Source organism: Xenia sp. Carnegie-2017, unplaced genomic scaffold, assembly GCF_021976095.1.
Source record: "Xenia sp. Carnegie-2017 unplaced genomic scaffold, XeniaSp_v1 HiC_scaffold_47, whole genome shotgun sequence".
In the NCBI taxonomy this organism is placed as follows: Eukaryota; Metazoa; Cnidaria; class Anthozoa; order Malacalcyonacea; family Xeniidae; genus Xenia; species Xenia sp. Carnegie-2017.
In genome coordinates, this window is record NW_025813512.1 from 193,919 (window position 1) to 217,109 (window position 23,191).

The 23,191-nt window shown below is 34.4% G+C and overlaps 2 protein-coding genes and 1 long non-coding RNA gene across 5 annotated transcripts; 1 reads left to right on the forward strand and 2 right to left on the reverse strand.

Moving 5' to 3' along the window:
• Positions 1–315: 315 nt before the first annotated feature.
• Positions 316–12,615, reverse strand: LOC124456386 (cAMP-dependent protein kinase type I-beta regulatory subunit-like). 3 transcript variants are annotated; one of them, XM_047006848.1, is made up of 9 exons: positions 12,335–12,615; positions 10,864–11,034; positions 10,644–10,735; positions 9,883–9,944; positions 9,716–9,762; positions 9,528–9,626; positions 8,820–9,062; positions 1,174–1,255; positions 316–1,002 (listed from the first exon to the last, which is right to left on the reverse strand). In XM_047006848.1, exons 1-9 carry the CDS (start codon positions 12,443–12,445, stop codon positions 830–832), a joined length of 1,080 nt encoding a protein of 359 aa, XP_046862804.1. In that variant the 5' UTR covers positions 12,446–12,615; the 3' UTR covers positions 316–829. The 3 variants fall into 3 exon arrangements, with proteins under 3 accessions (XP_046862804.1, XP_046862802.1, XP_046862803.1); XM_047006846.1 differs by lacking the exon at positions 12,335–12,615 and adding an exon at positions 11,143–11,359; XM_047006847.1 differs by lacking the exons at positions 316–1,002; positions 1,174–1,255; positions 12,335–12,615 and adding exons at positions 5,452–5,839; positions 11,143–11,385.
• On the forward strand, positions 11,392–13,666 carry LOC124456388. The gene is made up of 2 exons (XR_006952239.1): positions 11,392–11,670; positions 13,108–13,666. It is a non-coding gene; the product is annotated as an uncharacterized LOC124456388 (long non-coding RNA).
• Positions 13,667–14,048: 382 nt separating this feature from the next.
• Positions 14,049–15,469, reverse strand: LOC124456387 (transcription termination factor 2, mitochondrial-like). Its single transcript, XM_047006849.1, has 2 exons — positions 14,862–15,469; positions 14,049–14,773 (listed from the first exon to the last, which is right to left on the reverse strand). Exons 1-2 carry the CDS (start codon positions 15,365–15,367, stop codon positions 14,209–14,211), a joined length of 1,071 nt encoding a protein of 356 aa, XP_046862805.1. The 5' UTR covers positions 15,368–15,469; the 3' UTR covers positions 14,049–14,208.
• Between the last annotated feature and the right edge of the window lie 7,722 nt (positions 15,470–23,191).

Below are 23,191 nucleotides of genomic sequence, written 5' to 3' on the forward strand. Positions count from 1 at the left end.
CTATTGGTCATCATTTATTTGGCCAATTTCAGTAAAAATAGCATCAAAAAATTTTAACGTAAGAAACACTATAAAGGGTTGTAGTCAAACAGTAGCTTTGATGTTAGCAATTTACTTGCCTTTGAACGTTGCCTGTTCAGCAATTTTCGCAATTGATCATCGAAATTTACGAAAACGAAATTATTCAACTTTGCGAACTCATAACTGAAATTAAATATACGCTTACAAAATCAGACGAGAAATTTTTGCCAAACAGATATTGATGATAGTCGTCCTCTAACAGACAGCCACAAAGATTTGAGGCGTTTAGTCGAGTTTCCTGGTAGAATTATTTAATTTCTCAATATATGTCAAACATAATCCACTTGCTAATAGTAAAACTCGTGTACAATCATTCTAGCAATTTTAGATTTTCTGATATAATCTGTTATGTAATTAAGCAAATTTATGTGATTGTATTGACCAACCAAAAAGTTCAAATCTAAAGTAAAATGGTCAAGATTAAAACGTGCCACACAATGGAATGCCTCATTACAACAAGGAATGCTTATCGATCATAGCAGCTGTTTTGGCGGATAGTACTGACCTCTGTAAATATAATTCCGTGCATCAAATAGGGTTCAGGGTAAATCATCAAGCCTGACTGGAAACGAGCCTGAACTCACTTTAAACAATTTCTTAACGCTGAGTGTAATATACAAGTCATTATGCGCCTTCTAGATGTACAACAAGTACCTAGGTCAGGGTACTTCGGAAACCAGTATATGAGCTTGGTAGGCCGATGTACAATTGATGGATTACTCTTGAATTCAAGAAATTGCAATAAATTTTACACGACCAACGAAACAAAACTGTTGTACTGTTCAATGTTTCGTTTTAAAATATCGACACACGGGCCCAGCAGTCGTTCAAATCTCTGACGATCAAGTTTCACGCATTTTAAAGATCCTTGGGCTTGAACAGTAGCCGCACGACGTCTATTCAAGAGTAAAGCAATCTCACCTGAAAATGAATATGTGGAAGACTTACGAGATAATTTCATGATAACAACGTCATGATAAGACCAAACGGGAAACAAGATGATACTACGCAAAATTAACTATCAAAATGAGAACATGATGAATGAATGAAAGAGAAAAATAGGTGGATTAATCAATCAAAACAAACGCTAACCAAAATAGTCTGATGGTCCAAGTCTACCAACTTCAACAAAAGGTTCGTTTGCACTACGTCTTTGTAACACGACAGCATTTCCCTAGTCAACAGAAAGAACGTCTCGAATTAACCATGAAAAAAGTAAGTGTCTATCTAGCTAAACATTGTTTCCCGGCAGACAGTTAAATGGACAAATTCAGCTAATGTTTCTTTGCACTCGCAGCAATCGAATCTACAAAACATACATAGCTTAGCTACATGCTTGGTTACCTCTGTTCTTCTATGATTACAATAAAAAAATTGGAATGGCACATGAGCTATACCATGAAGTTAATGGAATAGCACAGATGCAAAGCCAGCTTGCGAGAAAAGTTTATTTTGATTTTGTCGTGTATGGGAGGCCTATTGTATTATTTATTTTATCATACATATTACTTCAAAATTTCGTTAGCCGATGGAGCGTAATAATTATATCAAATAATAAACTTGACACCAGCTGGCTGTATGGAACAGCGATTTTTGTCGAAGAGAAAATGTCAGCGCACTTGGCAAGCCAAATGACGTCACAACTGTACCAACACTTATATAGTCCGCTGGAGCCATAATACTCGTAAGTTTAGACTGTTCAACTCATATGGCAAATTATATACAAACATTCCGTCTCGATTTCACTATTATATAGTTGCAAGTTGCGATTTTATTTCTGTTTATTTATATTTCTTGCACAAATGTTGAACGTACTTGTGGTTTTGCATTAGTGGACACTGCTCTTGTTTCTTTATTTCCTGTTTCAGGCATTTCATTATCTTCATATAGTGTTTTAATCTTTAGCATGTGCAGGTTTAAGCACTCCAAAAATGTTCGTCATAAATTAGACAATATACTTACTTGCTTATGATGATGATGAAAATGGCATGGCAACTTAATGATAATTGCTAATAGATCATTATGTTGAAAGTAAACTAACATAAAAGCAAATAATTTTGCATGTACTCGATAAGAATGACTGGTTGGGTGCCAAAAAATTGAATTCCTTGAAGTGATATTGTAATATGCTAGGTGGTAAGTTCCAGAATGCAGGTAATTCTGTTCGGTACCTCGATTCTAAGCTACCCAAAAATGTGCACCGGGTATCTCATACTTCAATCTAACCATCAAGTGGTAAGTATAGTTATGATAGGCATCAATTCTACTGTGTCACCTGTCTACTTCACTACAGAGTCACATAAAAAAGCCTCGGCATGCGCATTTATTCAGTACTACGGCCGCGCTGTTGAGAGCAAACATCAAAATAGGTACGCTAAGCGCACATGAATTTGCTCATGGTGGTTGTTGGTGGAATTATAGTTGTGAAGGACCAAGTGAAAAACAAGTGGCAGACATGGCAAAATACTAATGCTTTAAGGACTGACTGTTGCACATTAGAATGCACATTAGAATGACACTATGCTTTCACCATAGTTTGTCATGAAAAGTACATTGTCATACAATATCATGGAATTCAAATGTTAAACTTTGCAGCAATTGAAAATCACCTGGTTTTTTATTTTCCATAGCTTTAGTTGTGGTTAGCTTAGAGTCTTTGAGTTGAAAGGTCGGAAGTTTTACTCGCTCTAATTTGATTCCTTTATTCCACTTTGCACAGTCTTTACTATGCTAAGCCTCTGGAATTTGTGATGAGGGCTGAGAACTTTAACTGGATTTCTTATGTTTCCCATGCTCCTTTGCACGAAATATTCTTTTTTGGCTCCTCTTTACTCTCAAAAGTCTGTGATGAAGGTTGGAGACCATTATCATTCTATGTAATTTCTCATGCATTTTCTCCTTTTTTTCTTAGCCTTTACTCTTTGATATTAATAGATTACGTCGTGGTTGGTTAGTGCGTACAATTTTTATGCACCAGATGAGAAGTATTGAAAACATACGAGTGAGTGTTGCAAACGATTTTTTTTTCAATCCTTCTCAACAAATGCATTAAAAAACTTACAAACAAATTGTGTAGATTCTGTCGCATTGTTAGACCTTTGTGCATAGAGGTATATCCAGCCTAGGGCGCTCCTGCATAGATCAGACTGATTTTGCAAGCTGAATGCGCTAACATATGCTATAACATTGAAAACACAAGCAGTCTGCGTTTTGGACACGACTTACTAAAGAAAATGCGGGATGCTAAAGAAACAAGCAAACTTAATTCAGTTTTTGCTATCCCTTATACAGCTGGTAGGAAATCATATTCCTCCAAGTTCTCAGATAGAAATAGCTTTAATCAGGGGGCAGCTTCAAGGCAGACCAAACAGGATTTTCACTGAGAGGACACACCAAAACTCAAAAAAAGTCTCTAAAAATTCAACCGAAACACAGGAAATAATCAGACAACTGACAGAAATTAAGCAAAAGGTAAAAACTTGGATGCTTACAGTGGTTAAGTAAACATCACCAAAGATTTGTGAAAAATTTTAGGAGGAAATTCTGTCTGATTGCTTTTCTGCATGACAAAAAATCACCTCAGGTTTAAATACACTGTCTCATATTAGGTGTATGTCAATTGAATGCACTGACATACCTTACCAACGTTCGTACAGACGTGCTATAATTAGAAAAAAAGGGATAACCCATTATTGAAAGCGCAATATAAAACCAAAAAAGAAGTGATAAAAAAATTTGCACTCACTGAAAATGAGTCACTGTCCCCGATATTTTTGCGACCAAAAAACGACGAAAGTTGTATGCTCATTTTAAATCTTAAAGAGATCAACAAAAACGTTACAGACTATCATTTCAAAATGGTATCTCATAACACAATACTGAAATTAATGTTACAAAATTGTTTTATGGTATCAATTGACATTAAAGACGCTTAATATGCAGTAGCAAAGAATGACAACGACCAAAACTATTTGCATTTTGTCTGGAAGGATCGTTTTCACCAGTTCACTTGTATACCAAATGGGTTAACAAACGGATTGGGATTTTTCGACAATAATAAAGCCTCCCCTAGCAACCTTACACAAGCAATATGTTTCATCGGGCCACTTAGATTATTTGTATCTACAGAGTCAAAGATACAATAAGTACGAGAAAAACTTAAAAACCATAACAGGGTTATTAACAGAGCTTGGATTCATTCACCCTAACAAGTCAGCATTTATCACTCAAACAGAAATAGTCAATTTAGGATTTGTGTTGAATTCAATAACAATGACTGTAAAACTAACTAAAGAGTAAATAGAAAGCGCTTACTATCATGACGCTTTGCTCTGAAGTGTTGCACATGATAATAGCTACTTTTCCCATCTGCTTGCAAAAATTAAAATAGTAGGTGAGCAACGTTACAACTTCATGCAACGTAATGTCTCACAAAGAGGTCACACTTTTCATTGTTACAGACGCATCAAACTAAGGCTGCGGGGGGCAATAATGATAAAAGCAACACGACGAGATGGTGGAATAGCTCAGAAGAAAAAAACAACCTAAACTATTTAGAAATCCATGCTGCTTTCTTAGGCCTAAAAACATTTAGCCAGAACAAGACGCATGTAACGTTATATGATCACATTCGATCAAGGGTGGACAATACGGTAGCAATGAGCATAATAAATAAAGTGGGCTCCAGAACCAGGAAAATTGTAATAGTTTTAGTTAAAGAAATGTGGGAATGGTGCATAGCCAGACACATATGGATAAGCACTTCTCATATTCCTGGCAGTAACAACTTTGTAACCAATGAGTTAAGCACAACTACACATCAAGTCAAACCAGATATTGACTTATTTGCGTCCCGTATCAATCACCAGTTTCCCACCTATGTTGCATATCCACCTTATCCTCGGGCAGTTGCAATAGATGCTTTCTCCATAACACGGAGTCATTTAGTTTTTATCTCTTTCCCCCGTTTAGTGTGATTGGAGTTGTTTTGAGCAAAATATCCAAAGAAAAAGCGACGGGGATTTGCGTTCTACCGGAGTGGCCGACATAACCTTGGAATACCAAATTCTTGCTGTTTTAACAAAATCCAATTTGTTCAAAACCAAGCAAAGATTTACTATGTCTTCGAAGGCACCCCTACACACACCACCATTCGCAAAGACACTGGGGCTAGATGGGGCTATTGACAAATTATTCACGAAGCACAGCGCCAGAGCAGCAGTAACTTTAGCATGCCACCCTAAAGGACTAAACCTTTCGCAGATTATGTAGTCTGCAGGATCGACAAACAGTGGCATCTTTCCAAGATTTTATTGCAAAATATAATAGACGAAAATTTCAGTGTGAAGGTGATAAAAAGTGATGACTAAGTTTACAATGTCTTTAAATTGTTATGTTCACTGAAAAAAGCGTTACTGAAGAAATATTTCAGGGGAAGATTTTATCACTTCGCAATCACAAGACTTTGAAGTCCTATGTGACTCCGTAATGACGTAGAGATTGCTGACGCAGTAAAATTCTAAATTAAACGAGACTTACCTTAAGTTGAAGTTTGATTTGAATTCTACTAGTCATCAGTCAGGAACGAAGAAGTCACATTCCTGGATTTAAGTCTATCTGCGTATATTTTGAAACTTTTCCCTCCGATGATTCTTCGCTCCTGATTCTTCTTGTGATCGCTCATATTGAAGGCTGACAAACTGTGCATGCCGAGGCTTCTGAAGTGACTCCTTCGTTCCTCACTGATGACAAGTAGAATCTAGTTACATCAAACTTCAACTTAAGACAAGTCTCGATTAATTTAGAATTATTTGATATGATCCGATGAAATCAGGTTGGCAAACTTTTGTTATTAGATACAATTACGTTCCATCATCTGGCGAGATTATGGTAATAATATGTAATAAAATAAATAATACGAAAAATCTTTGTGAATTGTGAGTAAGTTAAATAAGAAAAGGAGGTCCTACAGTCGTGTTGGCCTTCCTTCAGATGGCCATTTTACAATTTGTCCTTCTATGATTTCTATAGAGTTTTAACAGAACAATACTAGTATGCTATTGCAAATGCTTTAGTTTGATTGGCTACTCTACTCGCTATCCAATTTTCAATGGAGAGTGAGTAGTAAAAGTGGTAGCAAAGCAATAAATAGCAAATAGCGAAAAAACATGGCTGCAAACCCTGCCGTCGCGTGTTCTATCCAGGTTTCTTACGATAAACTCGATTTTTTACTTCAACAGGCAATTCTAGAGAAGGCTAAAGTTTCCAATAAAAACAACTTTAAAATAATAAAAGGTAGAACAACAAAAATCCAATTAATAACAAAGCATGCACTGAGAAAAACTCATTCGTTTTTTTAGTGCAAAATTCAGTAAAATTATTAATGTGCAATATCAAAACTAAATGTAGTGTCAACGAATTTAAGAAAACGATAGCAAGCCTTTTCCTTATGAAGACTAGTAGCTATGACTACACTAACACAGTTAGATTACTCGTTCTCGATTTCCATGATGGAATAGTAGATTCGTGCTTCGTCCTCATCGGAAAATTTGCGAAAAATGAAAAATTGCGTGGCGTGGCAAGCAGGAAGTGCGAGTGTTTTCAATTAATGTCGAGCTTCTCGCAAATTTTTACAAGTGCTTCTACAACTCTATAGGAAAGAGTAAAATGTTTTTTAATTACTTATCAAATACCCTTTTAAAAATAATAAGAGTTGAGACAACGGTTATTTTACTCAGGAGTGAAAGAGTGACGGCAAAATTTGACTGCGTTTTCGTTCGACAAGTTTGAAGAAAAAAGTAGTATCGCTGCAGCAAAAGCAAAGTTTTCAAACAAATTCGCTCCAGTGTTGCGTTAACACAAAACCGGTTCTGTTACTTTTACGCCGCATTTTTGCTTTAAAGACCATTTTATTCAAAATTTTTAGTCACTAGGTATTCACAAGAAATTTTTAGTCACTAGAGAGCCATTCGCCATACATTCTTAATCAACGTAAAATTGGGGTAGTTTTGCCAGAGACAAAACATTTTATTAGAACTTGGTTCAAAATACAATTTATTCTCTCAAATATAACCTGCTTTTGCCATTAGCTTGGGCCACTGGAATGAATGTTTTCTTAATGTTGAAAATACATTATTCAGTTTATCAAGTACCGTAGGCATAGTGTCGAGGTGCAAAGTAACATAGATAGATTTAGATTTGAGGAGGCGACGTCTAAGACGACGTGAGTTGACTTAGGCGATCTGGGTCGATGATGCCGTCGTCTTTCATAAGAAGAGTGATTTAGATTATATGAGAAGACGACAAGTTTTTACGAAAAACGAATTTCATCTTTTATGCGATTTTACTGAGTTATTTGGCATTTGTTTCTATAGTCGCTGATAATTCAAGAGATTATGGAGGAAAAAAACAACACTTTAGTTGAGAATAATAGTTGAGAAAAACTTATCTAAAACAAAATAAAAACGAAATTATTTATCTTGTTGATTGCTTATATGTGGAGGAGTCACCATTTTAATATGGTGATAGCCGGGAGAGCACATTGTATATACACTTTGTATATTTATATATATATATATGTCATAAGTTCTCAGTAGATTTATCAGAATATCATAATACCTTATAAGACACCCAGAATCAGTCCTACCAAAAAAACTCAAAAAAAATTACATACCTACTTATAATATATTTCCAGTCGACTTAAGTCGTAGGGGTAAGCTAACTTTTTCTAACTCCTTTTTAGACATTTTAACTAAGATTTACCCATCTATTCAAGAAAGACAGTTGCACCAAGCTGTTAACAAACAGTCAAAAACACAAGTAATGCGCATGGGATTATGCATTAAAGCTTAACGACACATTGACAGTGTAAAGAATGCCGTTTGATATTTATTTCTAATATAGCTAAAGCATTACTTGACAAAAAATACGTTATTTTACAGTAGATTTACCTCATTTAAATGTGTGTGTTTATTTCACAAAAACCTGAAGCATTATTTTCAATATTTTATGCTTACGGTATCGTGGTTGTTTTCGCAGGTTGTCATTAATATAAGCAGTAATAGAGTTTCGGGAGGGAGCGAATGTTAAACATTTTTCTCAAAGTGGACGTTTTGCAAACCAAAATCCGCCATTACCGCCATGTTTTTGACCACGGGGTGCAGGCCCCTTTCCCCCTCCAGGTCTTATAGAACTCAATGGCTTCTTATCAAGCAATGATTCACGGACTTATATAATTTGCTAAATAAGTATAAATGAAACACAGCATAATTTGCAAAATACAAATGGCTTAAACCATCTAAAATTACGATAAAAAGGAAAGCATTGTTCAACAATACGATTGTGATAGTATTCACTATAGTATTTACACATAATACATACGAAAAAGGAAAAAAATCACAGTCGGCCACTCTAGCTGAACATCCGGGAATCGATTTTGCCCACCGAAAACGCGTAACATATTTTGAACTATATTACAATGCCACCTCTAGTATTATTTATAATCTCTATGGTGAAAATAGCATGTTTCACGTCGTGAAAAACACTAAGACGACGTCGCAAAGGCAGCGGAAGTAAAGCAACTGGATGTTTACGACAGATAACGCTATACTCACGTCGTCTTAGACTTCGCGTCCTCAAATCTAAATCTGTTTAATATTTCGATCATAATTGCGGCGCTAAAACGAGCATTTATGGTACTGAAAGACAAGTTTCGACACAAAATATGCTAAAGCAGTTACCTCAACAATAATAAAAAAATCTTCTCCCTGCTCGCCTTGTACCACAACATATTCACCATCATCAAATGAGACTGGTTCCAAGGCATCTGCCACAGTTAATCTTTCCCACTTGTCCAAAGACTCAAGAATTGACACTTTCTCCAAGAAACTTTGGTACAGCTCTCGCTTTCTAATCTGGCTCAGCATAATAATACGACGATAGCTAACCCGATCTATGGCCCACAACTTGAGATCAGTTTTGGCCTAAAGACAAGGTGGGGCACAGTCAAAATCATACTCGACTGAACTAAAAGTTTAACTTAAAAGTTGCCATTGTCAAAAAACAGATACCACTCAAATTTTACTTTGCGATAGCTAAGTGTGTCTAATAAATTTTCCATTGGCTACAGTACATATCACATACTGTTTGCAAGAGGTGATCATGAAGACATTTCGGTTGGGGTAGTCACAAACAACAATATGAAAAAGTAAATGAAGTCATAAAAAGACTGAACAGTGTGTGCATTGCTTGATTTTTTGAAAAATCTGTTTAAAGTTGTAACAAAATTTAATCTGCACAATCCATAGACTGAAATTTAATTCACAAATGGTAAAGAATTTATAAACATTATATATCAAAGAACATTTTTAACATGATTTTGGCATTTGCTGTACAATTACGTATATCATTGTAGTACTTCAGTTAAGCATTGAAAAAGGATTACAAACCTTGATTGTTGCAGCTCTTGGAGTACCATAAATCAATGCAAGCTCACCAAATGCACCCCCTTCACCAATTACTGACACTAGCTGCTCATTAACATACACCTTAATATAAAAGTTATAAAACATAATAAACTAAGCATTTATTAAGCAACATCTTGTTACTTCAAATTGTGCAAAGTATCTTATCATACCTCAACTTCACCACTATCAATAATGTAGAAGTTATCACCCTCTTCACCTAAATGTGCCCACAAGATATAGGAAACAGAAAACTAATAAACACTGTGATGAAATCCTATTATAAAGGAAAAGATTACTTTGTGTAGAGAATAAGGACACCAATTAAAAACTTACATACCCTGCTGGATAACAATCTCACTAATGTTATGCTTAACTAAAAACATGGCATCAAAGATATCACTAGAATAAGAAAAACATTATTTGTAAACACTACTTTAAGTGGTTTGGAACTAAAATATCTTCAAATTGATTATCACACTTCAGAAAAAGTTGAAGGTGCATGAGGCAAATAATCACAAAACAACATTGTAAGAGAAATGTGTACACAATGATGAATAGAGTCACTAGTTACTACATCATCTTCTTAAAATTTCATAGCAGGACTAAAACTTGTGTGTTGGCAATGGGTCAGAGAATGGGTCTTTGACTTTACATAATGTACATAATCACTTGTACATACATCATGAGGTTTTGCACCTGACAAGGTCCAACATAAGCATTTGTAAATGAATTAGATCGCAAATAGGTAGCGCAGGAGCTTCGGCGAATATAGAAAATTTTCAAGTTTTATCTTTTAATTTGATCGAAGTTAACACTCGATAATAACCATTAGAGAACAATATTGTATAAGTGCAGCCATGTGATGAGTGATGAGTGATGGAATACAAAAGCAAGAGACAGAAACTTAACATTTGCACGAGAATGTCTTAGGAAATGTCAAATGATACTCTTGGGTTCGAACCATTTACTTTAATGTCAAATGAGTTCATAAAAAATGTTTAACCTACAACCGCTGGAGAACAATTCGTTCAAGCAAATTGCAGCAAGGAATGAACAACCTTAGAATTTCAGCTTAGAAATGAGCGCGCACGCGATTACCTTCTTTCAGTTTCATCTAAATGCGAAAAAAGGATGTTCTTTGCAATCGCGTTTGACAGGGCAGCCATGGTTTTATAGTCCTTCGGGACGACCTAAAAATTAAAATGATAAACTATGAAATATACATGTAACTACACACAGCGCAGACCGATGCAAAACTTTTGACATATTTAGTGAAGTAGTAGTTGAGGTGAACCATCTCATACATTTTGTAACCTACCTTTTTAACATAAGAAGTCGCTTCTGCTTCAGAAATAACGCTAGCACTAACACCGCCACGACGTCTCATGCGCAAAGGTTGCTTAGGACGAGTTTCTTCGTCGGGAAATCTACTCTCCGTCTCTTCAGCTTCTTCGCGAACCTCATCCTCGTTTTGACTGCTGTTCTTTTCCTAAATTTCATTTTGTAGGAAAAAAAATATCACACTTCGAGCGTTGACGAGAGATAGTGGCAGATAAACAATCTAGCCGCAAGAGTTAGACAATGTAAACAGCCGAACCTTCTCGAGTTTTTCAAAATATTCACGAAGGAATTTATAGGGATTAGACGGTTTTAACATACACAATTGAAAAATAGATTCTTTCAATATAGGTTGAATGTTGTGAGTTTCTATGTACTCCTCGCACTGTCGCACGGCTTCATTGTCTCTCTCATGATGATCAGCACTAGACGCCATCTTGTCAACAGATCAACAGGCTGAAAAATCGAAAAGCTTGTGATGATGCGCGGCTTGCGCGCGTGAGGACGAGCCACTCAGCCTCTATACATTGGTGGCTCAAGCCGCTAATATGAAGCTGGCTCTACTTGAATATGCAGCGGAGACTAATAGTTTCTAAACAAATTCATCTAGCCGCATAACCAGTGATGCAAAACTGTTGCTAGACACAATCTTCTCAAAATGAGCATAGTTTACATTTTTTGTCCGTAACAGTATGAAATTTCATGTTTGACAGAGGCAAAAAGGCTAACGCGGGCTGGATGATGACGAGCCACAGCCAGTCGGCTCAGTTGGCAGTTGGCGCTAAAGGTTGGTACTCCGAATTGGAGAATACGGAGCTGGCTTCACTTGTACTTTTGACTTGAAATCAATCACTTGAAATCGAGCTGAGACTCGAGTAGTTGCCCAACAAATTCATTTTTCCACCCTACCTGTTAAATGGATAATTTTTTTTTGATGTTAAACATGAACCAAGTGCACTGTCCACATAAGGTTTAGCTACATTTGGTACCGGTACATGAAGTTATGTTCAGCCAGTGAACTCCATATATAAATATATGTTATTTAAATATTGAGATCATTGTGTTCAGCAGTGCGTGCTCGCGTCTTTGCCTTTCATTATAATAAGTTTGAATGATCCAGTAAAGTTGGCTGAAATCAAATGCCCCTCCATTGAAAGATGGCTGTGTCCTTGATTTTAAATTGTCAATACTAATTGGACAGAAAAAATTGAGAACTTCTAACTTCTCTGTAATTGGGAAAAGGCAGAGGCTGCCAATGGGATCCAAATCATATTAATTAACGCAAAATTGCTCTACCTTTCTCAAGCTGTAGATTCGCTCAAAAAATTTGGGCCAGGATAATAAAGACCTACTTAAAATCCTTGGAAAACACTGTTTCAGATGATGTGAAACACAAGTAAATTGTAGCGTTTTACCGTATAAAAAGCGTACTATCTTAAATCCTGTGGTACCTTCACAGTCGATTTACATGGCGGTAGATTCGCTTCACAAATTTGGGCCACAAAAGTAAAGATATAATTGAAATCTTCAGAAAACGCACTTTTGGATGTAACTAAACACATTATTTTCCAGCGTGTTTACTACTTAACAAGTAGGCCTTTTTAGATGTCAACATTTATCCATTGTAAACATCGCGCATAATGATTAATGTAAAGAGACAAAAGCGGAAGTAGTCTTTAGAAGGCTGTAGATTTGCTCCAAGATTTTTGACCAAAATAAAAATAGTATAATCGTTGTTTCAACAACTTGGTCTTTACAGCGGCACTAAATACCTGTGTATTTTTTGTTGTTTTTTTGTAGCAAAAAATACGGTTTTTTTATTTTGGTTCTGAAACTGATGTTATTTAATACAGTAGTGTTTATTACCATTGCCATAGAGTTCTGATTGTTTGCCTTTGCGTGGGACGTATGGTTAGCAGTACAAATCTAACACAACATGTTTAGAATTCGATCATGCTTTGCAATTGCATGTTTATTTTACCAATTATCAGCCATGATAAGTTTGTTCAGAGTTCAAGACATCAGGATTTGTTGGATGTTTTTGACAATGAATCAAAATAATTTTTGTTTTTAAAAAACGAAGCATCGATTTTCAAAGGATGTTGAAGTGATCTTTGGGAAAAGTACACTCCCCTCAAAATCTGGTTCTGCTCAACATGTTGGTAAAATTGTTGCTGGAAAGTTAAAATCATTTTACTAATTGAATTTGTCTACATTTTTGTAGCCCATGTAATGCAATGTCCTCCATGGGCCACACCTGCCATGGTGAAGGCTGTTATGATATAGAAGTGTTAAAATAAGCAAATTGCTAATACAAGAGGACAGAAATGTGCTAAAAACTGAATTAACTGGACAGATAAATTGTGTATTTATTTATTTATTTGTTCATTATTATATTTAATTATTTATTTACTTTGTTAATGATTGGGTATTGATTTACCAGTTAATTTGTTCATTTGTTCATTTATTTGGTCATTTATTCATTTATCAAGTAAAGTTTTATGTACATGGAACTTTCTAAATATCATATCAATATATAATTTCATGGTTTGACTATTTTGAAATTTGTTGGTGAATAGTCAATGGTTTCTATTGTAAATCTTTATATGTGTTTACACAGAAAATATCAATTTGCTCCAGTGAGACATGAAATTTCACTTGCAGATTTGAAATATTTGAAGCTTAACACGATTGCCTATTAATTATTACACTTGTGAACATTAGCATGTTCCCAATTCAAATGTGGAATTCAAATAAATTTATATGTAGAGGTTCACATAAAACACATGGAATGTTTACATGAATTCTAATGTTAACTTAAACACATGTGATTTCATGTGGAATTTTTGTAAGTGCTAGGAGATTAAATTTGACATTGTAGCATAGTTAAATGTGCTATTACATCACATGAGAATGCAGGAAAAGTGACCTACTAGAAGAACTCAAGTTTAAAAAATTCTCGGGCACGTCCCTAAACCCCGACAAAAAGTTTGGACCATTGGAACAAAGGCACTAGCTCAAATCCTTGCAATTTTGCCCTTTAGCTTGGGTTAAAACAGGGCAATAAGCTCTCTAGAGATAGGTTTAAGGCAAATTATTTTCCTGATATTGTGGAGGGAGGGATTTAAAAGCTGTGATTTTATAATGATAAAGTAACAAATATAATGTGTAAGTTAAAATAAATTCTAGTAAATCCATTTTATAATGAATTTCCAAAATTTAACTAATCTGTGTTTTAGGTATTTTGGAATGAAAATACATCTACAAATACATTTGGAATGTAAGAATGAGCTTTTGTGATTGATTTTGACTTATGATTGACAAATCAAAACTTTATGGTTTTTTCAACTTCTTGCAAATCTTGATCAGCTGTGATTAAACTTTCATTAAACTCCTGCTTAAAGGACAATACATCATCCAAAAGTTCTTTGGCTATATATTTGGCAAAATGTTGATCTGTCACATAGAGAATTCTAAGCAAGTACGTATCATCTGTAAACTTGTAACCAATGTGATAAAGATAATAATATCTCCACTTTAGTCTTTCTAACGAGTATGTCAAAATAAGTGGTGACCTATGAAGAGACCTGTTCGTTAACCCCATTTCCTTTTTCATGAAATCACTTCGTTGCCTCATTCTTTCTACATTGGCAGTGAGTACAACGGGACTGTTTCTGAATACCCTGGTTATTTGTTCCCTTGAGAAACCGACTTCATCCATGAAGAATCTCACTCGTTTCTCAATAGCTTCCCAGCGAAATGTTATGGACCGTGGCTGTTTGGTAAAAAGTTTGTGAATTGTTAGATCAGAAAGGCCACTGTCTTTCAAGTACTTAACAAGATCATCAAATGTATGCTCTATGTTTGTCAGGACAGAAATAGGATTGTATCTGCAAAGAAAGGAAGTTTGCTTTACTTAGTAGTTTTACATAGTAATTGCGTTTCAGCAAGAGACTGATCTGTCATTTGCTTACATACCTCAAGACTTTCGCTATCTCCTCTTTCGTTAAATTCCATTTTTCCAGTAAACAAATTCGTTTCTCCATAGTATGAACAGGATACCAGAGCAGTTTCGGATATTGTGGTATCAGATGGGTTATTAATACACTTGGGTCTTTAAAATGTTTAGTGTATTCTGAGAGAAATTTAACTCTTTTATCCATTGCTTCTACTTTACAGGTCACAATTGATCTTGGGAATTTTTTAAACACCAAGCTGATACTATCTTCTGTTAGCCCTATCGTGTAAAAGTACTGTACACGTTCATCTATGTCTGACACTTTGCAAATTTTTGACAAAAGTCGAGCTGATTTCTTTGGCACTTGAAACCGATCACGAAGATAGCGTTCCGTTTCTTCGTTCCTTTGGCAGATTTTGCCCTTCTTTTGTGTACCACGTTTCATAAATATCGTTGGCCATAGCGTGGATTGCATGCCATGCGCGGAGCTTGTTCGAGAAGTAAATATTCTTCTAAAAAACAACATTTTTCATATCAAAATTTGTATCATCGAACGTCACCAGTGTACTCCACAACAACTGGAAGGCCAACTCATTATAAACAAACCTAGACTTGTTTGAAGCCACATAGAAGCTGTTTTGCCGCTTCGCGTGTATCTCGCGTGGACTGTTTTATTTGCGTGACGGATTGTTTTGCAAAAACTGCTAACTTGGAAATAGAATGCTAGCCTAAATGCTTTATTTTTTCAAAACCGTTAGCAAAATTTGGTTATTAATGTGTTAAGATGTATTATGGACGTTCCAAGACATGTTTTGTATACGTAACGCTGTATTATATAAAACATAAAAGGGAGAACTTGCTTCGAAATATGAATTTCTCATTTGTCGTCGAAAGACCAAAAATTTAAGATAAAACTGATAACAGGTAGTCTGTATCTTTGAATGCTGTGCAAAATACACACAATCCACTTAATATAACATGTTTCATAACAATTTTATTGCTTTCAAAGTTAGACTTGCTTTGTAAGAATTTCACATGCTCTTTTTGTAATGTGTGAAAGTGATGATTTGAAATTTTGGGCTGTGGGTGATTGTTGGTTTTTGTCATTTACTTCTCCCACTTGTTAAGAACTGGTGGAAGATTTTACATGCATCCATATTTGTGTATTGAGCATTTTATCAGCAAGTTCATGCTTATAAATAAATAGCCAAGTGTACAACATGATAAGTATTGCTAATATAACCTGCTCTACATAAATGCCAAAAAGCAACCCTCATCCTCAGTGGCGTGTACCAGGTTTTTAAAATGATTATAAAGCAAGCAAAGCTATATCATGTATCAAAATTTTATAGTATTTCATATTGATTGTAAAATTAGTTTTTTCTTATAATACAGATAATGATAAATGTATATGTAATATATTAAATTTTAGGATGTGTGTTTAAAATGTTTGGTCATATTTGTGAAAATGTATGATGATTCTATAATATTAGACTAATAATCTTTTTCATACTTGTATTACATTACAATTTTTACTTAAGTGTTTCAAAAGTTATGAATATGGAGTGTCAATTGTGTTTTTGTCTTTTTTTTTAAGTGGGTATTGCCCCTTTTGACTCCTTAATGGTGCAATAAATAATAACACAATAATATGGCATTACAGGTTTCTTTAAAACGAACTCAAAATATTTTTTTGCTAACTTTATGAAATATTTTGCAAAGTGTTTTTCTTTTTGTTTTCGCTCTTAACTTTCAAAAAGGACTGGGGCGAGCTAATTTTGCTCGGACACACAAAAATTACCAAAAACCAGGGGCGGATCTAGAGTATGTCAAATCCGTCGCGCGACTGATGTTTGAAATTCAAAAATTACCTATTCATATTAATTAAAAATTCATTAATTATTCTTATTTTCTTATCGCATTTACTTCGTGATAAAAATCCCGCATTATTTATTATTGAAAACTAATGACTAATCCAATGAATATCTCGTTGGTAACCAGATCAGTTGAATTTTAATTGACCTGGAATAACCGACTGATAAGCGGGGTGGCTTGACTGGTTCGACGGATAAAGGAGTCTATGAACGCCAAAACGCTATTTTATTGGTCAATAGCCAGATCAGTGGACAGTCTGGAATAATCTCGACTGATAATAGGGTGGCCGGACTATAAGGGAGTCCAATTGCTATCTTACAATTGGTTCATTTGAATTTTGTTTATTGTGATTGGTTTGACGGATTTCGACTGATAGCCAACTGAACTAACATAGTCAAGCTCACTGTCTGAATTGAATGTTTGATCGTTTTATAGTAATTTTTAAAGCATGATAGAAACTAAACTACAATCAGATGGAATTTATGGAAATCTTTACAAATTCATATATTGACATGAATGCTGCTTTCCAAACTGTGAATTTTTTCAAGAGGGTGAAAATTTATGGATAAATTGTAAATGCTTGGCAAAGACGATCTCGCGAGCGACATTTCAGTCATTGATGTTCAAAAGCAAGCCAACATTGTTTTGAGTTTTATCAGCAGAAATTTACATCCAAAATCGTAAGTAAAGGACAACTGAAGTGTATGCATGAATGTAATATATCAAAGTCAATTTATGCGAGTGTGTGATGCGATTTATGTTAATATGGCGTATGGTAAGCAGATTGATGCTTCTAAAATTGTTGTTGCCGAAGGACTTTTAGCTATGATTTCTTTAGTGCTTGGGAATCGTGGCCGTTATATGGCAGCGAAATCCTACATTCTGCAAATATATTTCAATGGACAAAAATCTGTAGCCATAAGGCGCCATACTATTATTTACTTTATCATAAACAAATGTTTGGGGCTTTTCAGTTTATGATCATTGATCATTCAATCATTGGACAGTTATACTACATATTGTTTAAGATTTGAGAAAACTAACATTGATTACATGAGAAGCTGTTTACTATAACCTGTGATTTTGAGTCTTCTGATCCATGAAGCTTTTATTTTGACAATTTGACTGGAATGGTATTAAACCTGAGTATTTCACATACATGAAATGTTGTCCCATGTCACATATTGTCCCTTTTCTAACTGAACACCTCATGTAGAGATGTAAAGGTGTGTTAATCTACGGCTCATACCAGATTGTTTGCCATAAATTCCAAAGGGCTATTGATGTATGAAAAGCATTTTCTATAAAGTAAAATGTCTTCTATGTATGCAGATAAACCTTGAAATTTGGCAAAACAGCAAAGTATTTTTCATGATCACTAGGTAATTTTTCTGATGATCATTATAATTTCTAAACTAAATTATTTCAGATTTACATTTAAACGAGCTTTGATCATATGAAAAGATATTTATCATAACCAGTAAGCATGACACATGAACCAATTTTAACATTCATGTAATTATATAATTAAAGACATGTTGGTTACATTCTGTTTGTATTTGATAATACAATGCTACTAGTGATTGCTATATAGCACACCTTGAAGAAGATAATAGTCTAGTGAAATGCCTAATAAACATTTATGGCATTAAGCTGTCCTTAACTGCAAATTTTCACTCTGATAATTTTGCTTAACCTTTGGCAGAAAAAATTTTGAGTTTTTCTCAAAAGGTGAATTTGCTGGCACTGATGTGGAGATGGGTAAAGGGTTACAATAAACTTGCATGGTTTGAAGTCTGAGCTTTTCTATATCTATGAACTGTCACTTGTAGTACCAAATTTCTAACTTAACCCATTACATAGATTTTTGAATGGGGGCCTCTAGGGGGTCTATGCCTGACAACTTGGTAGTTATTTTAAAGACTATATTTGTTTTTGAATAGCATTATTGTAAAATAAATTTTACGTTCCTAGACATGCTAATGAGCCATGTATTTGGCATGATAATGAGCCTAAATATTTGGCAAAACATTCAAGTATTGTTCACTTCATTTATTTATTTTTTTGAAAAAACGTAAGCAAAATGTGTTGTTTTTACGCAAAAACGATGCCCACAAATACATTTTGTATTGCTCTAAAACGCTGAAAATGGCATTTTCAAGGCTCTGAAATTCAAAATTTCTCAGGGGAGAATGCCTCAGACCCCCCCAGGTGCGGAGCGCCTTCGACGTTTTATGACTGATGTTTGAAAAATCCTAGATCCGCCCCTGCCAAAAACAGCTTTTTTTGCCCTGACAGCTTCATTTTCAAAGATTCAAACAATATTACAAGGATAGACAAGTATGTTTTACATCCTTTTAATGAAAAAAATCGAGGGGTGTCAGTTTTGTATTCAAGTTATAAGGCATGCTTTCACGTGCCAAAACAAAGTTCGCTTTTCATCCTTCTAAAAAGAAGCTTAAACATGTACAAATGTCGTTCAAACTTGTTTTATATTAAAGTCCAAATATTGTTTAAGATTTATAGACATTAAGCTGGCTTGAAGAACACTGTTTTTTGCAAAAAATCCGGCAACTTCGAAGTGATGTATTTCGCCTCCGTACCTTCAATGCATTGAGCTCCATAAGACCTGGAGGGGCAAAGGGGCCTGGACCCCGTGGTCAAAAACATGGCGGTAATGGCCATTGAGTTCTATAATAACTGGAGCGGCTATCTCAAGCGCGGCCTTAGATATCTGATGACGCCAAAAATGGCGGATTTCGTCCGTTGCCGCTGGTTTACAGAAATTGACCGCTTTTCCGAAAATTTCACAATTTCCACTCCCTCCTGAGGAAGAGTGAAGAAAATGTATGTGTTATTTGGGATTTGGCAAGCAATTTTTGATGAAATCACGATAAAACCTACATTCCTAACAGCAAAACCTAGCTTTCCAGTTATCGCTCCTACGAGGATGTATTTATAACTATCAACGAAAGAGCATATGTCGGCTACACATCTATGAATGCAGATATGCGTCGTTTTCTTACCAGCGTCAAATTGTTTGATCGATTGAACTCTTTAGTCTATACTGAAAAGTATATCATAGCTTATCTCACAGTGGTTCACGGGAGAATTTAGCTTATTTGTTATCATTGCTATTTTGCTTCTTTTATTGGAAGGCAATGGCTTTTTCGCCACAATTGTAGGATTTTTTGTTTTTAAAAAGTAAATATTAAATCTCTGGATATTTCTGCAGTTTTCTGTAATTGAACATAGAACAAAGAGACTCAAGTCTTATAGGTTTGTGAAATGAAAACAAACAATATTATATAGAAATTACTTTAAATAACCTTTTTGTGATGTTCTGAAATTTGCTGCATCAAATACTTGTTAAGTTGAAGAGCTTTATTTGATTTTGTTGTATTGATATATAAATTAGGAAAATGCAAATAATCATCAAAACACTTATGCTTCCAATGGTGTTTATAATTCATTTGCAGTTTAATACTTCTACCCTTCGTTTCACTTTGTTTTGTTTCCTATATTCGCAATAAGTGCACAATTTGAATGATTAACACAGTTTCACCTCAATAATAAATTTCATAAGCAGTTGGTAGTGCATTTTGTTCTCTGAGTATCCACATTTGGTGTTTTCTTCATACATGAATGATGAAATGCATGTATGGATATGTCATAGCAAGGCAATAAAACAAATGAATTAAATACCTATAGTGTACTTTTATGCTAGAAGCTTAAAAGCTTTCTAGAAATTATAAAGTTATTGGATTATATTACCTCTATATAATCAATCTCATGAAAAGAAATAAACAAAATATTTGTAGAAAAGCTTTGATAAGTGAAAAACATTTATTTAAAAGCAGCAATGCATATGATAAATCCCATTCTGTACTCTAATAGGTAAATAAAGCTCAAACTGTTTCTTAAAGAAATATAAAAATATAAAGAAATATACAGTACAGTAATTTTAAAGGTTTCATCACTGAATCTTTAATGCTTCAGTATTAGATATTAGTAACATTTAAACAACACTCAACTAAAATATTTTGATAAAGATATGACATGATTTAAACATTAAGTTATATAAAACCCAATGGCTTATTCAGTTTAATGCTTCACATCTGCATCAAGTCATCATCAATCTCAGTACAAATGTTTACATAAATGTCAATTCACAACATTTCATATGTTGTGAATTGACATTAATTAACATCAAAACACACACAACCTTCTGGCCATCTTTCTTGGTTCATGAACTTTAGCTTCAAAGCATTAGGGGCATCATTAGTGAATCCATTGTCTCTCCATAGAATTTGACCATGATCAAATTAAATAACTCTGGATAAGGCAGACAATAAATCAATTATCTTTACAGCATTATCATTTTGGAGCTGGTCAATAACATCTTCCAGTCATCTTTACTCCTAGATCTTCCCTGCATGTTGTCAGCAAATAGAACATAACAAGCTCTGCTCAAATCATAGGTACCGTTGGGGCTGATCATTTCTTTTGATACTTTTCACAGAGCAAAATGTGTGCAGGGTCTTTGCTTTAGGGAAACTATTTTGCAAATAGATAGGTAAATTTACGATTTCATGCATTAACAAATGACAGAAAGTATGCAAGAATTTTATAAACAAAACAGGAAAACATCAGTATATTTGGCGTTCAAGTCAGTCTTAAAATACGATCTTTAATATGTATTTTATGGCTTTTCAAGTGCATGTATAATTGCTTTTCAATCGTTGACGGACTAACAAAACAACTACTCACCTGTGAAGCGATATGTTCCTTTTTGTGGAAACTACGACATCCAACAATTGAACGATTGAAGTGTTGGCATTATAAAATGCCAAGAATCGTCACAGAATATGGAACTAACGATATCCATATTCTGTGATATCGTGTTGTTTTTGAAAAATTCTTTATAATTTACTATAGACACCAGGGGAGTCGAGAATATTATTTTTCTGCAAAGCGATCATTTCAGCGGAAATACGACCGTTGGCCGTTTTTGGCGACCTCAGGACAAAGTTAGCGCTCCAGTTATTATAGAACTCAATGGTAATGGCGGATTTTGGTTGTCAAAACTTCCACTTTGAAAAAATTTTAACATTCGCTCCCTCGAATCCGGAATATTACTGCTTATATCAATGACAACCAGCGAAAACAACCACGATACCGTAAGCATAAAATATTGAAAAATAATGCTTCAGATTTTTGTGAAATAGACACACACATTTAAATGAGGTAAATCTACTGTAAAATAACGATGTTTGTCAAGTAATGCTTTAGATATAATAATAGAAATAAATATCAAACGGCATTCTTTACACTGTCAATGTGTCGTTAAGCTTTAATGCATAATCCCATGCGCAATACTTGTGTTTTGACTATTTTTAACAGCTTCGTGCAACTGTCTTTCTTGAATAGATGGGTAAATATTAGTTAAAATGTCCAAAAGGAGTTAGAAAAAGTTAAGCTTACCCTACGACTTAAGTCGACTGGAAATATATTATAAGTAGATATATTTTCTTGAGTTTTTTGGTAGGATTGATTCTGGGTGTCTTATAAATTATTATTCTGATAAATCTACGAACTTATGAAGAAAATATCTCGAACTAGGAGAGCAAAGAACGAGATTCAGAAATTCTATAATCATGTTGCTGGTTCTGTTTTGAGCCAAGATATTAGTAACTGGATTGTCATTGACAACCATGGATCTACTATTGAACAGAACTACATTAATTTCCCATTGAAAATACGATTTTTAAATTAAAGTGCATTGGTTTCTCTGACATAACACTTTTCTTATTGCTGCATGAAGGCAAACCTGTTTAAATAATTATAATGTAGGTGAATATTTAGCATGTTGTATAATTGTTATTATACAGACATTATTTATATTATGGCCTTGTGTAATGTATGTGAAGAACTTATTAATTCTCAAAAATGCTAACCTTCTTGCACTACTTTTCTCTTGTGTCCTTACAAATTACAGTTACCTATACTAATTTTTTTCTAGAGTTCAAACAACTTGACAAATTTTTGAATTTTTACATTATGCCTTTGATTTTTCTTTTGTCTTTTGGTAAAATATCAGTGAATGACTTAAAAATCAAGTTTATCTAAAATAGTATTTTTGTACAAAATAACTATACATAATGGAAAAGTCTCATGTTGAAGGCCAACGTGGCTTCTTTTACTAGATTGCTACTCTTATTCTTTTAAATGATATCGTAATTTTTCAAAAGACATAAAAAGTTCTTTGTCATCAATTTTTGCTTCTTCCACATTCAACTTCATTGCAACCAATGCATCTTATGTGAACTTTTAATCACCTGGAATTGAACAACATGGACTTTGTCAGATGATGCAGTACTGTATTTAATTTTCATGTATGTCATGATAAGCTTTGCTGAGCAAATATTTCAAGGTAGGAGCAAAATTTGGCACATTATTGAACAAAGTAGTTTTT

Bases quoted from the DNA above. Each gene is read 5' to 3' on its own strand.
- LOC124456387 (XM_047006849.1), bottom strand. From the start codon at position 15,367: ATGTTGTTTTTTAGAAGAATATTTACTTCTCGAACAAGCTCCGCGCAT. The intron at 14,774-14,861 runs GTATGTAAGCAA...CTTTCTTTGCAG, and splicing joins GAGATAGCGAAAGTCTTGAG to ATACAATCCTATTTCTGTCC.
- LOC124456386 (XM_047006846.1), bottom strand. From the start codon at position 11,319: ATGGCGTCTAGTGCTGATCATCATGAGAGAGACAATGAAGCCGTGCGA. The intron at 9,945-10,643 runs GTAATCGCGTGC...TTCTTATTCTAG, and splicing joins TTAGATGAAACTGAAAGAAG to TGATATCTTTGATGCCATGT. The intron at 9,063-9,527 runs GTTTGTAATCCT...CCTTGTCTTTAG, and splicing joins CAAGAGCTGCAACAATCAAG to GCCAAAACTGATCTCAAGTT.